The sequence below is a fragment of the Tyto alba genome, unplaced genomic scaffold (assembly GCF_018691265.1).
Source record: "Tyto alba isolate M040663 unplaced genomic scaffold, T.alba_DEE_v4.0 Super-Scaffold_40, whole genome shotgun sequence".
NCBI classification, from domain to species: Eukaryota; Metazoa; Chordata; class Aves; order Strigiformes; family Tytonidae; genus Tyto; species Tyto alba.
In genome coordinates this window covers 46,016,850-46,030,856 of record NW_024881316.1, presented here as the reverse complement: position 1 = coordinate 46,030,856, position 14,007 = coordinate 46,016,850, and the positions used below count along the sequence as shown (strand labels likewise).

Genomic DNA, 14,007 nt, shown 5'->3' with positions numbered 1-14,007 from the left:
AACTGAAACCTGAAACTCTATTAGGAATTTACATGCTTAGTCATTATTCTGCCTTCTTCATCCATTTCAGGTTCAAATAAATAGCTTTAGATCCATTTAATGCATTTAGTATTCTGTCTAATTGTTATAATTGTAATCAACATCCCTGTGGTTGCAAGTTAAATGTGCTCTAGAAGTCAATCAAATTTGTTATCACATTAAAAGGAAGAAAACCAAGTTCATTTGACAGCATCCATTTTCTGTAAACCCATATCGATTACTATTAACTATATTATCCTCCTTTAATTTTTTTATTAATTGAGTCCTCAGTCAGATAATTCACTAGTGGAAACAGAACTGATGCCAGATTGTTAAACATCTAATTATGTGGATTTTTCTGTTCATATTTTTAAAATTTTAGCAACAAATTAGCTTCCACACTTTACCAAGTTATAAAAAATAAATATTTATTTTCCAGACAGCTGATTATTTATTTGAAAACTCCTCAGATTGTCCTATTCTAAGATTTTGAGCAACCACAAACGAAATTATTGCTTTTCATAGCGATTCATATTCTTATTCATAGCGATTGTTATCTTTTTCTGAGTCATTAGTAATAGTCACTGTGAGAGAGAGACAGGTTACTGAACCAGCTGGTTTGCTTTGATACTGTTCTTACATAGGACTGATGCACACTAATATAATCTTCACCCAAGTACTCATGTATAAAGCAAAATCTGGACGCACTTTTAAATTACAATGTCGCCTAACAAACAGGACATTTTTTTCTTGTTCTTGAGGCTTTGTGAACCTAGAAGTCAAATGAAAACAGTGACTTTCCATGATTTTAAACAGAGTTTTTCAAACAAACAGGTGTTAAATGTAAGAAAAAAAAATACCTGAAAAAGATCGTGAAACATTTCCACTCCTTGTGCCACCTTGTCCCCTCAACATGGGTATGAAATCAGAACACCTACTTATATTCATTTTACACATTTTCTGCAGAGCTGAAACTGAAATACAGAAGGCAACCGTCATGAAAACTCTGTGTGGAAAACATACACATTTAAAACGTATAAGTGCTTCAAACTGAAATCTGTCCATCAGTATTTATATGTGGACTCTTGTGAAACATGATACCCCTCCTAGAAGCAGACTGGATGCTGCTTGGCCATGTAGTGGACATACAGTGTGGTGGTAGGACAAGTTTTGGTGAGACAGGAGATGTTTGGGAACAGTCACTTGGGTTTTGGAGGTTGAAGAGAACACAGTTTTGTTGTCGTCATTTTTGAGAATGGGAGGTTTGGGAAATCGTGAAGGAATAATAAAACAGTAAACATATGGAGTGCTGCCCTGCAATCTCTACAGATCTCCCATATTCTTATAATGCTAGAACAACTCCTGGCAAAGTTTTGGCTTGGACTAAGTAGCAGTCTCCCAAGTGTGGGGGAAAAAGGTGTAGCACAAGTCAGAGACCTTTCCTATTGCGCACTCTGGATGCAACCACCTCTTTTGATGGGAAAAAATCATGTTGTATCACTCTGCAAACTTCACATTTGTGAGGAGTACAAGAAGTCCTATAGAGTAAGGGACAAAAATATTGCTAATAAACTACGTTGTCTGGAATTAATCGTGGTCCTACTGAAGTCCATAGGGATCTTATTATTGACACAGTAAAGGCTGAATAAGGTCATTAAGATAGCCCCAAGGTACTGAGTACTGGAAGTCAAGGCTGTAGTGTAATATTGGAAAATAGAAGGAATCATCTCTTTTGGGTTATTCCGTAACTAGGTGAAATCAAGAAACTCAGAGGTTTCCTTTGAACTGCATTTAGAGAAGATAAAATAAAGACCATTTTTCCCCATTGTAAACAATAGACAATTAATAGAACTATCTTTAAATATTATTCAGTGAATCAGACTTTTGTTTCTCATCCCAAGAATTATTGGAGTGCAACTAAAATGAGAAGAAATCTTTAGCATTTTGGAATATAAACACATTGGTTGTATTCTTCCTATTATTATTATTATTATTATTATTATTATTATTATTATTATTATTATTATTATAATATTATAATTATTATTATTATTACCATCATCATCATCATCAGTTAGTTAAACAGATTGTCTTGTTTGATAGTCCTTGTCATCACTTGAATAATATACGTTTAGTTTGTCTATAAGGGGACACTCTTTTACCTCGACTTTGGGGGTCATTCAGCAGCTATAGTAGACAGCTCTTCACCTCGGAGCCTGGGTATGTCCATCCCATTAAGGTTTCCCCTGGTCCTGAAATATGGGGCTGACAGATATGACATAGGACCTACAAGATATCCACATCATAATCCTGTAACACTTATTTTAATAGTTTAAAATAAAAAAGATATGTGTAGTTTACTTCAAAAGCTAATGAGTCATTAGCTTCTTCTGGCTTTGGCTTCATATTTGTCCCTCTTACCACCTAGACTTGGTTAATAGTTGCAGTGGCACATTTGTCTAATCTAAATTATGTGCAGATATTTTACGGAAAATTTTTAATGATCTTTCTAAGGGCAGGCTGTCTTTACAGCACTTTGCACACAGTTTGAGATTAACTATGTGGCAGAAGTGACTGATAGGAACATTTTACGTAATGAAACATAATCAGCTACTATAAAGGAGCAGATAAGTGGCAAGAAGCTACTTATGAAAGCTGGGATCACAGACTCCTGAGTGAGGCTACCCAGAAGATACTAATAACAGCTGAGATTACAGTCAAAATCCATCTCCTACCATCCTAACTGAATAAGTACAGAACAGAATCCAGCTAAAATTTTGGCAGGCAATTAATAAGAAAATGTGTACAGAGCTGAAAATATATGTACCAATAAATACAGACCAAAATATAGTCACTACTCCAAATACTGTTTTTGTTGCTTGAAACAGATGAAAGACCATCTAGATCATCTGGTCCTGCTGTCTGTGTGTTTTGCAGAAGACACTACATGACAGGGAACCCATCACTTCCTTGGTTATTTGGTGGAAACACCTTTTCAGCAGAGGCTAGGTACCATTCTTTGTCTGGTTTGTGGCTAAAGTTTAATTGTACAGGTACGGTCAGACCATGACTGTTGGCCTCAGGACCAGAGATTGGTCCAAGCACTGTTTAGCATCATTAATAAACGCCCCTCCCTCCCCCACCCCAACTGACCAAACACAAAAATAATTCAGAACATCATCTGTGATTGCTTGCTTTCCTACTGACGTAATTTTGCTATGAGCTTGTTGGTTGTCATGAGGAATATTCTTCATGTGCAGATTCTTGCATGTGTCTATGTGACAACCATTTTTAAGACAATCTGATTTTTTTTTCTCAAGACAACAACCTTGAGTCTAGCTAAGCAGATTAATAACAGTCAAGAAACTGGAGCAGAGGCTGTAATACCAGCTAACTAATGCAATTGAAAACTGTCCAGTCTGTTGGATGAATTGAACCTGTAAAACTGGAGAACAGGATGGACTACAGATAAGGTTGTTACAGCTCTTTCTTCAAGGGCACCATTTCATTTCTGAGCTGAACTACTGGTGATTAACAGTTTCTCTCATTTAAGTTTTACTGAAAGTGAATTTAGTGTTTTTTTTTCTTTCTACTTAAAAGTTAGGTATTTAGTCAAGATAAGCTTCCTCTACAGTCAATGAAGGTACTCTTAAACAACCAGTCTAGATACATACCTGACTTCTATGTCTAAAATTAGAGACCTGTGTAAACCGGTGGTTTTGTTTAGTGGCTCAGTGAAAAGCAGATTAAAGGGACCTAAAAACTAATGCTGTAGTAACAGTCATACCTCTCTCTTCATTCTGCTCCAAAATGACAAGACTGGATCCACAGAACCTTCTTCTTCTACCATAGTATACTTGGCTATTTAAGCAGAGGTGGAAGATTTTTTGCTTATTCAGAATGCTTAGAGCCACTGCAAGCATTATATTCTATTGATGCAGTTTTCAAAACTAGTTTTGTCACACCGTATTTCTTCTTTCAGTTAAAACTGGTAGAAGTACAGGGAGAGAAACTTCATCCCAATCCCTTTCAGTCTGAATCAAAATAATAATAATTGTTTTTCTTTTTAAGCTGTTTTTCCTGATACGTCTTTCCCTAATTCATTGTGCAACATTTTTTCCTGTTGAATAAAGGGTTGTTTGTTTGTCTTTCATTTTTATTTTCACATCATAGGCAATTTTCAAGGGAAAGATTTCCCACTTATTTCCCAGATCCAAATTTGACAAATAAGGAGATAATATCTTGGCATACTTCTGGCAGTTTATTCACAGAGCATCCAATTCCACTAATATGCTCTCTACTGACCACTCCTAATTTTCTGTGTAGTTTTATTAGTGGCTTCACACTGTATATTAATTGGCAAAGGCTCAGTGCTTTGATAACTCCTTAATTTATCTGGCCATAATGATGGCCCAGAGTGGTTCATTAATATTTGTGTTAAATGCATTAATTTATAAAAAAAAAAAAAAAATCACATGTGAAAACTAGATAGCTCTAGGTGATAACAGTAATGGGACTCATTCTCTTGTCATTACACGTCCAGTGCAAGGCTTTAGATGCAGAAGTTGAGTTTCATAAGGTGATAAAGCTGTTTGTGTATGCACCAGCTGTACACTGGCTTGCATTGGCAGAGGTACCAAGACATAACTAGATTCAAGGCAGCCTCTCTTCATAGTTTCATGCATTTATGGACTAGACTATCTAAGGAATCAGGGTGAGGCTGGAAAATGTGACATATGTCCTTTCTGCAAAAGTACATACAGACTAGGCAGGATAATTTATTTATCTCAAAAGCTGTTAGGTCCTGTGTGTGGTCAACTGAACTGAGCCCAAAGGGTTCATAGAATCTCAGACTAGCTGAGGTTGGAAAGGGCACCTCAAGATCATTTAGTCCACCTAAACTGCTCAAAGCAGGGTCATCTTGAGCAGGTTGCTCAGGGCCATGTCTTATCAGCCTCTGAATATCTTCAAGAATGGAGACTCCCCAACATCTCTGGTTACTTTCTCCAGAGCTCCAACAAATTCACAGTAAAAAAAGGTTTTCTTATATTTTAATGGAGTTTCTTGTATTTCAATTTGTGTTCATCACCTTTTGTACTGACATTGGACTACTGAGAAGAGTCTGGTTCTGTCTTGTTTACTCCACCCATCAGATATTTATATATATTGCTAAAATGGATCCACAGGGATCTGTGGGAAGCTCATATTCTTCTGGAGTGGCAGATAGGCACCAAGCAGAATACTCCTGGGCTGCTGAAATGGCAGCAGATGCCTCTGTGTGGGCACCTGAATCAAAATGGTAGCACTGTGTGTGTAGACTGTATGTGAAGACTGTATTGTACATGTATGCTTGTTGAAAGATGATATTTAGTACTGTTTCAGGTTTCCTTGAGTATGCAAGATATACACAAGGGATTGACAGATATAATGAAACCATGAGACCTTGATCCTTCTGGAGAAGCAGTGGAAACCAGGAAGAATAGACAGGGCTGTCTAAAATGTCACTTGATTCTTATATGTGGGTGATTGAATCATGCCACCAGTGTGTCTGTTGGTATCAAATGACAGCAAACTATGTCTTGATCATTTTTGTGTGAGTCTGCCTAGTGTGCTAGATCCTAAATGAGCAGAACTGTCTCATGCTGTGGTGTAATCCTTTCTCCAAAAGCTTGGCATTTTGAGTTGCTTCAGAGACTACATTTATATACTACTAATTCAAATATCTTTCCATTAAAAACAAACAAACAAAAAATAAACAAAAATCAAACCCATAAACTTTGCCCAGAGGCTTTCCATTAAGGCTTGAAGTTCCCACTGATTTGTTCATGCCATTTCTATGGGAAGGTGGACCTAAGTAGCAGTTAAGAGGCTAGACATTTTGGTAGATTTGGCTTTTGGTGACTACGTAGAAACCAAACTGTATTTTCAAGCAAAATGTAAGTAAACACCCAGCCTCTCTAACGTAAGTGGTAGTTCTGCTGTTGAACACATGGACAAATACTACCATATGTACTTCATCAGTTCTTCTAATTCTGGGAATTCAGGACAGTCATCATTTTACAGATTTGGTCCCTTTTTTGACTGGTCACTTACTTTGAATGTAAATTTGCCCAAGCTCTCTATATTCAGTTTGCATACAAAATCTGATAGAGATGGATTTTTTTTTTTTCCTATTACTTTTTCTTTTTCATCATCTTGTATGTTGTAGCGTCTACAAATTAGAGGCTACTTGTGCACACTGACACGTATTTTGGCACTGCACTTCTGCAAATCTTGGTGGGTTTGTCTTCTTCTTGTTTTAATGAAGTGAGTGGAAAATTTACGCACCAAAGTGAAGAGACTTAGGAGAGTCAACCTCTCATGTGACTGTATATAAAATGCTGATGAATTTGTCACAGTTGTGTTTCCTCTGACTTTGGAGAAGAGCATATATAGAACTGATCAGAGGATTTCACTATAGCACCTGGGAAGTTCTGTTTCCCATAAGATTAGACAGGTAATATTAATTATTGAGAGTTCATTTGTTAGGGAACAGAGGTGGGGGTTGGACAAACCAAGTTTAAATATGTGTGAACTGCCTCCCAAACCTTTTTCACCTAAAATCCTTCTGAAGTTTCTGCCATTGCAGCTTTGCCCTTGGTGTGTCATTGTCTAGAATTTCTCATAAAGTAATTTCTGTAAGCATTGAAACAACACAGAAAGAATTGTTGTCATCAACTTCCCAAACAGTTTTGAAACTGAGTATATCTAAGAAATTGCTTTAAAAAACCACACTTTTCTGGAATTTTTCAGATCTATTTGTTTGACTAAGCATCTAATCATAGAATCACAGAATGGTTTGGGTTGGAAGGGACCTTAAAGATCCACTAGACCATCCAAGATGACCTTGAACCCTTCCAGGGAGGGGGCAGCCGCAGATTCTCTGGGCAACCTGTGCCAGTGTCTCACAACCCTCACAGTAAAAAATATCTTCCTTACATCTAATATAAATCTACATTCTAAGTTTTCTAGGTTGAAACCACTGTCAATGGATGGAGACTCAGATTTGTACCATTTTTCCCTGTGGTTAATTGAGAGAGACTAATCTAACATAAATCATCACATCTAGCTTATATTCCTGTTTTAGGACACTACAAATTGCCTTGCACTGTATCTTTCTATTGACACAACAAGCATTAAATCTGGTTAACAGATTCTAGATGAGATAACTATTTAATATAGTTACAATTAGGTGGGATAAATCCCACCTTTAATCTCTGTATAAACTGATTTCCTTGGTGCAATATGGGAATAGCATTGTTGTTCCTCTGTTTTGTATGTCTTATATATTAGATGGAAGTTTTAGGTCCTGTAATACTGTAGATCCAGTTCCTAGACAGGTTTGATTGTCTCCATTTATCCAGCAATAGAAATTATTTTCAAACATCAGACAAATCAGGGTTAAATCAACATAGATTTTATTGCCATGAAATGTTTGATCAAATGTGGTCATTATCTTCATAGACTCATGTAAAACAGGTAGCTTGTATAGGAAATAGAAATATAAAAGATTATGTTTTTAACCACCGAATTATAAATTAAGTTAAATTAAGTGGAAGAAAAAAAAACAAAACAAACCAAAATCCCAAACCAATAAATAGGACATCGTTTGTTGGTGACCAAGTGCGCACTCACATTTAAATACAATCACAACAGCTGCTGTACAGAACATAATTAATTGTACAAAATAAAGAAAAGTAAAGAATAGCAATAAAAAAAGATCAGACCTCTCCAAATGACCTTCACCTGGCAAAGGAAAATTACTTTCTCTTCTTCCCCCATTCCCCACACAGCTGTACTTGAAGTCTTGTTGAATCTGTAATGAGGGCAGAGGCAGAGGATATATTTTTATAGATACAGTTCCTGTATAATTATGTTTATTGATTATTCCTTGTGTTGCAGGCTTGTGTCTTCTAGTAATGCTGTTTTTTTCTTGCCCTTAAAAATAAAGAATTAGAGCAGCAGAACTATCTCTCCAAAGGACAAATGAAAGTCAAATAACCTTGGAATTCATCAGCAGCCCTTTTGACATCTAAGACCAAAACTGCTTGTTGGTATTAGGAAACAAACAAACAAACAAAAAAGCAGTTAGATAAATTGGCTCTTGGGACAATAAAGCAGCCTTTCTTGAGCCTTGCTGTAAAATTGTGAGCCGCAGCTATGCCACTGAGTCACGTTCAAAGGAAGAGATGAGCTGGGGAAATATTTACACAGAGGTCCAGGATTTGGAACGACTATACATTGTGCCTGCTTTGTAGCAGATTATTTTGTTTTTAGGAAAAGTTAAAGAGAAGTTTCAAAGAGCAGATTCCTTGTTGATTTGGAGAGCTGAAGTCTTTTCCCAATGAATGTTGGAGTTTATCTTTAAAAAAAGAAGTAAATTAAAGGTTCAAATTCACCTCTTGTGCCAGTTCTCCAAGGCAACAGAATGACACCTAGAAGGAGTTAGGGTTTAAGATGGCAGCATGAAGGACAAAATTCTTGCAGTCTTCAGTTGCAGGTGGCAGGGTCATCAGTGCTTGTCTGTGGTTCACTCCCTTTTACAGGCCATACGAATGCTGTTCCAGTTCTTATAATTTGCATAAAATTCTCCCTTTATTTCACAGCTCTGCCATGTAATGACACTAACAGAGAACTGTATGAACAGAGATCCAAATCTTAGGGCAGATGTTGAAGGCGAGAATGTCACTCCTGGCTCTGCCAGAGACTTACCTTCTAAGCTTAGTCAACACATGAGCTGTTTGTACTCACAGTAACACCTTGCTCTAGAAAGAAAGGCATGTGGTTAGTCAGTGTGTTTACTTCATGAGTAATTTGCTCATAAATCCAAGTTTCAACAGCTGGTCTTTGTGAGCCAAATGTGTCAGGGCTTAGTATAAGAAGAAAGTTCAGGGTCCTACTTAAATTGCTTTGAGATTTGTGATGGGAAAGGTGTAATGCATACAGAGCTGAGCAATGGGCTGAAGTACAACAGGATCCAAATACTTAGACAGCACTTGAGCTATGAATCTATTTTGGGGTTTTCAGAAATAATAATAACTCATTGTTTGGCCATGGAGGTTTGGGCACTCTCTGTAGTCCTTCGTTTTTCTTTGACATGAATGGAATAAACAATTCCATGATCTCTCAAGGGGAGAATTTTTCTTTTCAGATCAGATTAATTTCAAAGTCAGAAAGGTACAAACATACTTGAATTTGCTACCAGTGAGCACCCACTAACTTCAAATCATGCCCTGCCTTCAGGCTGATCTAATTCACGAATGTATTTTGACGTGGCAACATTTCCATAGAGGTAAGGACTATGAAAATACAAAAAACCTACAAGAGAACATTGTGCAGGATGAGAATTTAGGTTGAGATCTTTGGCAGGAACATCAGTGAATTAACTGGTTTTAAGCTGAAAGTTCCAATCTTAAAAAACAAGGGCATTTTGTCACTAAATTGCTCTGATAAATAGTACAGCAGAAAAGGCAGTAATAATTATTTTTTCTTGGAATACAATTAATTACAGATAAAAATAAATAACAGAGAGCCTGTGAAAGTCGACAAACCTCACAGCTACCTTTTGAAAATAATTTTGTATTTAAAATATTCTAGGATACTAAAGGAAAAACCAGAAAGATTGGCATGTAAAGGCAGGTAGCCCCTTAATGATAAGATTATGTGGCAGCTCAATCGGGTTGATACAGTTCTGTTTTGAACCTTATCAAAAATCTGTAGGGATCAGTAAGTCAAAAAACTGGAAGTTCTAGGGTTTCAGGAGTGCTCCAGTTTATTTATATTAATAGGTCAAAGAATAATCCAGGTCAAAAATAGTTTTTGTCTGCAGAGCAGAGTCTCATAGTGAGTATGTAACAAGAAAAGATGAAAGTCTTTATGTAAATTATTGTTGAGACATTGGACAATATTCTTAATAGGTAAATCTATTAAATAATGCTGTATACGTATTATTTCCAATATCAAACATTTAAATTTGATCATAATAAAATGTTGTTTTCTCAACAGTTTTACAAAATAATCTACCCAGCCAGACATTCCCCCTTCTCCAGAAGATTGATATTTTAGTGAAAAAATTGAAAAAGATTTTGAAAACCTTTTTCCCCCTCTCTTTTTCCTCCATCAAAACCTGATTTAAATTTGCCCACATCTTGAAGGAGAGGACCTGAATTAAATTTCTTTACAGTAAGTTTTCACATGGCAAATCTGCGTATCTGACACAAACTTTCATTTTTTTTTTCTCCCATCTCCTTTTCTTTCCCTCAGTTTGGGCAATAGAAAAAGCAGAATGAATTTCCTTTTCACTTTTAATTGTGGTTACCTACTTTCACACTCAAGTATTTCATGTTCTAGAACAGTTCCACAATGTTTCTGTTGAAGACATCTATGATGATCATTCATTTGATTTTAGCACTTCTCCAGAGGCACTGTAGGGAAAAATTAATTCAGTAAAATCTAAGTTCTGTTAGGCACTTAACTGATCTTAGCGTGTTAAGGAGGTGGAGTCCCATGGAGATACACCTATTTCCTCAGTGCATAGAGGGTGCTTATATAGCACTAAAGTAGGTATCTAAGTTATATAACTACCATGAGAAAGGACAAATCTGGGAAAATCATCAGATTTCTTTTTGTTTTAATAGATTTCTTCATGCAAGCAAATAGGGACTCATTAGTTCCTAGCATGTTTTCCCACCATGATGTCAATGTCCTTACTGACCTCAAGAGGAACAGCATAATGCCGGAAGCATTCTATTTCCTTCCATACATTTGGAAGGTGAAGCTGGTCTTGTTAATTCAGTTTGACTCTCTATGTCGTAGCTGTAAATGCCCTTGGATATTTGTCATAGTCCCTAGATTTAGTCTAAAGCTGATGATCCAAGATGTAATGCATGTTAATTAGTTCTAGAAAGCTATGATGTAGACATGAGTATGAGCTCTTTTATCCTTGGCTTCCCTTATACCTAGTTGAGAAAGATGCACACTTTCAGGGCATGATTCATCATTGTTGTGAGGTGAGATAAACTGCATACTATAAGTGCCTTATGTTCTCCACTGATTATAGGGAGAGGAGGGTGATTGATCCAGTTGAAGTCAGGTATAATGCAAAATGCCACTGTTACATTCTAACTATTATCTGTGGAGAATGACAGGCACTTCCAGATGATCACTTCCACCAGTCTTAGACACTTGGTGTGCAAGTCAAGTGGCCACCCATAGGTATGTAGTGCTGTCTTCTGGGATCCTCCAGCTCCTCTAGGTGAGTCCAGTTCTGTAGTTTTCATATATCTGTCAAAAATCTGTGGCTGTCTTAGATACACTAAAACATTTCAAATGGCTCTAAACACTTACACATGGACAACTATATTATTTCCTATCATAGAAAGAGATTAATTGTCCCTTGGAAGAAAAGGTCTGGTTCTGCTGATCTTAAAAGGAGTTTCAATGGCCAGCATAACCCCATCCTGTAATACCAATCCTTCCTAACTTCCTCAATTAAGTGAAATCAGAGAAACAAGAACGGGAGTGGAATAAAAGTCTTGTTGAAGAAGTTAGAATGTGGCTGGGAAAAACCTCTTGACTCAAAAAGGCTTGAGCTCAGACTATGCCTACAATGTTTTCTGTGTGAGGATGTGTAGTAGGTGGTAAAGTAACATTTCAAAAGTACATTTTCAAGGTTATTACCGCTTAGCTGCTGTGGACTAAGCTAATCTGTCTTATTTGTCATTTTGGTTTTATTTTATTTTCTTTTCGGTAAGTGAGTGGATTCTGTTAGACCTCTGCACCTCAGCTGGATTTCTAAAGACAATAAAGCTGCAGAAACAAGCTGTTGAAGAGAAAAAAGCATCATAAAATCAAGGCAACACAAAAGGTGACTCCAATTGCCTACATTGATCCTGTTGAACAGAGACCCGGGTATGGCAGACTGTAGTGTTGTGGGACCAGGGGCTGAGAAGACAGAGGACAGAAGCTCGTGCTGTCAATTTATCTGAAGTTCACAGAGGGATCAGGGCTCTTATTGAAACAATCAAGGTTTTTTTTCATTTTAGTCTGCCATGCTCTTTTCACAAAAGACACCATGGCTGCTGCTTGAATGGTCAGGACAGATTCCCAACAGGTTCTGTCCTCGTTCCAGTGCAGCTTTATTGTACATTCCCACATGGGGATGAGCAGCACCCAACACTGAAAGGTTCATTTGTCCCATGACCCAAGAACTCCTCTTTTGCCAGGTTTCCATATTGTTTTCCCAATGGTGAGTAGATCAGGCATTTCCGATGGATCAGAGGAAGCCCTTCTTTCAATCTATCCAGAATGCAAGCAAAGTCAGGATGCTGGAACTATGTGTCCCACGATTGATGTACTGGCCCTAACTCTGCTGCCGGAGAAGAAAGTGCTTCAGATTTCATGTGCCACCTCAGCCAAGTCCAGAAGTGCTTATAAAAAACAGTGTTAGTGTATCATTCAGAACAATCAAATACTACGTGCACGAAAAGTAGTTTAGAGCAACATAAATTTTAAAAAAGTGACAATTTCATCACACAATTACTGTACACTGCTGTTCTTAGGGTTGAATACTTTCCTCTCTCACGCTCTCTCTCTCTGTTTTAATCTTTCTCTTTTTTATTTTCTTTTTTCTTTTTCTTTCTTTTTTTTTTTTTTTTTTTTTTTTTTCTTTTTTCCCCCTTTTTTTTGGATTTGGTCCACTGGAGATAAATCGCCCTCAATGATATATATATTTAAAAAAAATATCAGCAGCAAGACTCTCTTGAAATAGATTCTGTTTGATGTAGCTAGTCTGTCTTTTCTGTTTTGCCCTCTTTCACAGCAGCCTCTGAAGTTTTCCGCAGGGGGGCTTTCTCCGAGTTGGCGTGTCCTTGGCCAGATTCCGCCGCTCCTCCGTTTTTGTGCGATGTGTGCTTTTCCAAGTAGTTCAGCATTTCACTGAGAACAGTTTGGAAAGTGCTTAGGGCAGCACATATTGCAGGAGTTCCAAAACCATGAGTGATCAAACTACAGATGGGAAAGAGATAGAAAAAGAAAAAGAAATACACACACACACATAAATATAAATGCACTCACATACATTGAAGAGTTTACAGTACACTCAATTTTACTATAGTGAAATTCAAGATTTTCTCCCTAAACTATTTATTACCTATGGGAGAAACAGAAAATAAAAAAGTAGAGCTGAAGAGCAGACTACATAGAGCTTCAAAGGTTGGCTTTTGTAGGAGTCTGAGTTCTGAAACACCGTGGGACAGATCCTTGGCTGATGAAGATTGACACAGTGTTGTTGACTTCGGAGAGGCCAAGAGAGGATCTATGCCCCAGCCTCTCCAGCATTGCTACTTTTCCAGTCCCAGAAGGTTTAGCTCTTTATTTACCCTTCTCAGGTAAATAAAACCAATTCTGTGTGGTTTATTCACTCTTCCAGATCACACTCTTGAACAAAACCTAGTTATTCTATGTGGGTGTGTGACTGCATGTGGACTAGGAAATTAAGCAATGCTAAGTGTGCAATGTCTGAGCCTCAGCACAGTTGTCATGGTTTGGCCATATCCGTGCTGCTAAGCCCTCTAGCTACCCAGCAGGGTGAAATCTGAACTGCCTGTTGGGAACAGTCCCTGGCCAGTGTTAATACCCAAACAATACCTATGGTTCACACAGGGATGGTTCATCCAGGTTAAATGCGTGGATCATTCTATCCAATTAATAGTAAAAACCAAATTCCAACAACCTTGCCCTGGTGGTGTTGAATTTACTAGTATAGATTTACCTTGTTGCACCTTTCATCCAAATAAAGTGCTTTTTCAAGATGACTGAATTTTTCTTGTTTTTCTGCACTTCAAAGTAGATGAATTTCAGTGGTACTCCACATTTAACAGCTACTAAAATGATGTATTAATGCAGTAGGCAGGCAGAGCTATGGTGGATTAATGTCATCTCAGTTTAGAG

The 14,007-nt window shown here is 37.3% G+C and overlaps 1 protein-coding gene across 3 annotated transcripts in view; it reads right to left on the bottom strand.

The window, feature by feature from the left end:
- Positions 1-7,458: 7,458 nt before the first annotated feature.
- TFAP2D (transcription factor AP-2 delta) overlaps positions 7,459-14,007 on the bottom strand; it is a 55,667-nt gene continuing 49,118 nt past the window's right edge. For all 3 annotated transcript variants that reach the window (XM_033005060.2, XM_033005058.2, XM_033005061.2), the window contains one exon: positions 7,459-13,062. In XM_033005060.2, coding sequence (XP_032860951.1) covers positions 12,843-13,062 — 220 coding nt within the window. In that variant the 3' untranslated portion in view covers positions 7,459-12,842. The remainder of the gene's footprint in view (positions 13,063-14,007) is intronic.